A 3,619-nucleotide genomic window follows, 5' to 3' on the forward strand; every position below is an offset into this window, starting at 1 on the left:
TCTGCATTTTCATAGATTTTCTTGAAAATGTCATTTAATTTCTATAAAGTAAACTATATTTATATTAAAAACTCTTCTTTTCTCAAAATCTCAATATTTGCATATATTTTTTTAATTACTAATTTTTATGTAAACCAATTAAAAATCGGCTTCGTTCAGTCCGAATTCACTTTGAAAATCTCTCAATATAAACAACAAATTTAATTGACAATTGGTACAAAAAAATACCTTTTTGTATACATAAATAATCGATTTATTATTAATAATGTGCAGTTTTAAAATCCTCGATTAGTCCGGTTTCAAATAGTCCGGATTGTGATTATAAAAGTTTTTATTACATTTTTTATTGTTGTTGTGAAGAAACAATTATATTTGCATATTTATTCAGATAATTGCAACTTTCAAACAGTTGTTAAAACGTACAAACGAATTACGAAAATGCGTACTTTCACTGTGCATAATAAAACTTTTGCCAATACAAATGAAATTTTCTTCAATAAAAATTAAAGTAATACTTGCATACATAATTTTATAATTAGTTTTATTGCATTTTATAACTTTCTTTAAGAAATCCACTTTACTTTTAAAAAAATAGTTTAAAACAAATAATCTTCTTAATTAAGTAATATTTCAGTAATAATATATTTTGCAAATTAGTTCTTTTTTTAGAATTTTTATTCAAATCTACCACAAAAAAAAACTAGAGCAAAATAATTCAATTAAATCTAAATATTTTTATGAAATATTGGATTTTTTTTCTTTACATGATTAAATAAGTTTAAAATTAAGAGTTTACCTGTGCATTAGTTGTTTAATTATGTAAAGTTTTCGGAATTTTTACTTTTAAAAAAGATATACTGAAAAGTGATTTGGTTATTCAGAAATTTTTTATATTTCAAATAATAATTTATTGGATATTATATGTTTACAATAGTTTTTACAATTCAATACGAAATTAAATAAAAAATGCAATTTTGTTGCATTGCAAGATGAAGTTTTTTTATTCTTAAGTAAGATCACCTTTTTCCGGCCCAAAATTCGACCCAAAAACCCAGTTTCCTGCTCATAAACTGGATACGAAATTGACTCGTTTCGTCCATCGAACTCGTTAATAATACATGCACTTGTGTTTACTTATTTCTTGATTACAAATGTATGTCGAACCGTCAGGACTACTCCCGTTTGGAGAAGCCATTATTACAAATAACCACTAACAATAGTTAATAAACTTAGTAAACTAATCCTTCTGCAATCTCAGAGCTAGTGATCTACATCAGCTACTGTGGCCTTCCAGTTCACCAGTCTGAATTTGAATCGAATGCCTCCATTCCATCAGTTACTAAATTACACATTTTACATCAGTTACAAAATTATCTCTTCTTTCCTTTTCCCCTTCAAGCATCACTTAGCTTACGCACCTTGCACAATTTCACAAGCCTGTAATGAATTATTATAGGCAACCAATTTAACACCACGTATATGCAAATTAAATTATAAAAATTAGGTTGCAGGAATTCTCAAATTTTAATAAAAAACAAAAGGAGACTGCTAAAATTTTATTTGTATTATCAATAATTCTACAAAAAAATATAATCAGTGGATAAATGCATAATTACAAAATAATATAATAGAAAAATAGAGATTAGTTGCCGAAATTAATGGAGATTTCACGAATATAACTGTGCGCCGACATAGAACACAATTCTCACGGCCGGCTCCAAATTGGTCATGCCGAAGTAGCAAAGTGTAGCATTAACTGAATTAACAAGTATTAGACTACCTATGCCACTCATGGTGCTATTCAAGATGTTATTGCTGCTGATACTGGTGTCCCAATTTTCAGGTCTTTCAGAAAATCCTCTAGATGTCCAATAAGCATTATTGTTAGGATTCAATTGATTTGCTCTGTTGTTGTCGTTGATGTTAGCGATATTTGTTGAGACAAATTGTTGCACAGAAGAGAATCCTCGAGATGCCCAATATGCAATATTGTTAGGATTCAATTGATTGGCTCTGTTGTCGTCCAAGTTGGGCATGTTTCTTGAGAAAAATTGCTGTACAGATGAAAATCCTTGAGATGTGAAATATGCAGTAATGATAGGACACAATTGCTTTACATTGTTGTAATCAATATTGGGCATGTTTGTTGACACAAATTGTTGTGCAGAAGAAAATCCTTGAGTTGTCCAATCTACAATATTGTTAGGATTAATTCTTTTGCTTTGCTGTAGTTGATGTTGGGCATTTTAGATGAGACAAATTGTTGTGCAGAAGAAAATCCTTGAGTTGTCCAATTTACAATACTGTTAGGATTCAATTCTTTTGCTTTGCTGTAGTTGATGTTGGGCATTTTAGTTGAGACAAATTGTTGTGCAGAAGAAAATTTTTGAGATGTCCAACCTGGAATATTTTTCATGTTCCACATCTTCGACATGTTTGTTGAACAAAAGTCGTTGCACGTAATCACGAATTTAACAACAGCAGCACTGAACCAACCCGAACTAGACCATAAATAAAGTATGATGGAGTACGCCTTGATACGCCCAGAGAATGCAACTGATGCAACAAAACCTCGATTCCAATATCCTTATAGCCACGTCGGGGTAAAGAAACGCGCTGCCAATTGCTAAAACGAAATATGAATGTGTCTGTTCACTCGAATCCAATGGTTTTCAATCGTTATCGCTAAAACTCGGTGTTATCACTCATTATATTTCCTCCCTGATTAAATGTATTTGAACATCATTAATGGAAACATTTTCAATAAAATTTAACTACGAGTTATTACCACATAAGGAATTATTATAGGCAACCAACTCACCATTAAGTGACCATAAGTTAGATAATCCAATTTGAAGGATTTGTCTCTAATCGGATTATATTAATTTTAAAAAGGATGCAAAACACCATTTTCAAAATCATTGAATTGAAAGGTAAAGTTACAAACTTGAATAAAACACTTTTGAAATCAATTGATTAATAAGAAAATATGTAATATGTATTTTCTCTATAAACATAAAATAATATGATACAAATATATGTAATTAGAATTAAAAAAAAGAAAACCCTTAATTTAATAATTAGAGTCATTTGTGTAAATATTGATTAATATTGGGATTTATATAAGGAACAAATGAGAAGAAATGTTTATTGTTACTGGTTTTACAAATAAATAATAATATTTAGTGCAATAGTCACAGAAAATAACTAAAAGTAACATAAAATAAGTAATTTTTGGATATTATATCATTGGATATTAAATTTACCAATAATCTTAATATCATGTAATGAACAAAACTCTTCTCTTCTATGCTGAAGACAAAGGAATTCCATCGATTTTTACATATAATAATAAAAAGCACAGAAAATACCTTCTCCACTTAAAACTAAGCTTCTTTTGTCTGAACATCGAATAAATCGTATACATTTTCCACGGTCTGCTCCCAACCGTAGATTGCAATATAGAACAGTGCAAAACCAATTATCGTAACAACTATGTTACTAAATGTGCTACTGTCCTTCGGTCTTTCGGAATATCCTCGAGATTTCCAATACTGTGCATTGTTTGGATTCAATTGATTCGCTCTGTTGTTGACGTTGTTTCTGAACATGTTTGTTG

At 29.5% G+C, this 3,619-nt stretch overlaps 1 protein-coding gene across 1 annotated transcript; it reads right to left on the bottom strand.

Annotated features, from left to right (window-relative positions):
- Positions 1–1,598: 1,598 nt before the first annotated feature.
- Positions 1,599–2,590, bottom strand: LOC108565800. Its single transcript, XM_017925418.1, has one exon. It carries the CDS (start codon positions 2,139–2,141, stop codon positions 1,668–1,670), a length of 474 nt encoding a protein of 157 aa, XP_017780907.1. The 5' UTR covers positions 2,142–2,590; the 3' UTR covers positions 1,599–1,667.
- Positions 2,591–3,619: the final 1,029 nt, after the last annotated feature.

Source organism: Nicrophorus vespilloides, unplaced genomic scaffold, assembly GCF_001412225.1.
Source record: "Nicrophorus vespilloides isolate i.1.1-1 unplaced genomic scaffold, Nicve_v1.0, whole genome shotgun sequence".
In the NCBI taxonomy this organism is placed as follows: Eukaryota; Metazoa; Arthropoda; class Insecta; order Coleoptera; family Silphidae; genus Nicrophorus; species Nicrophorus vespilloides.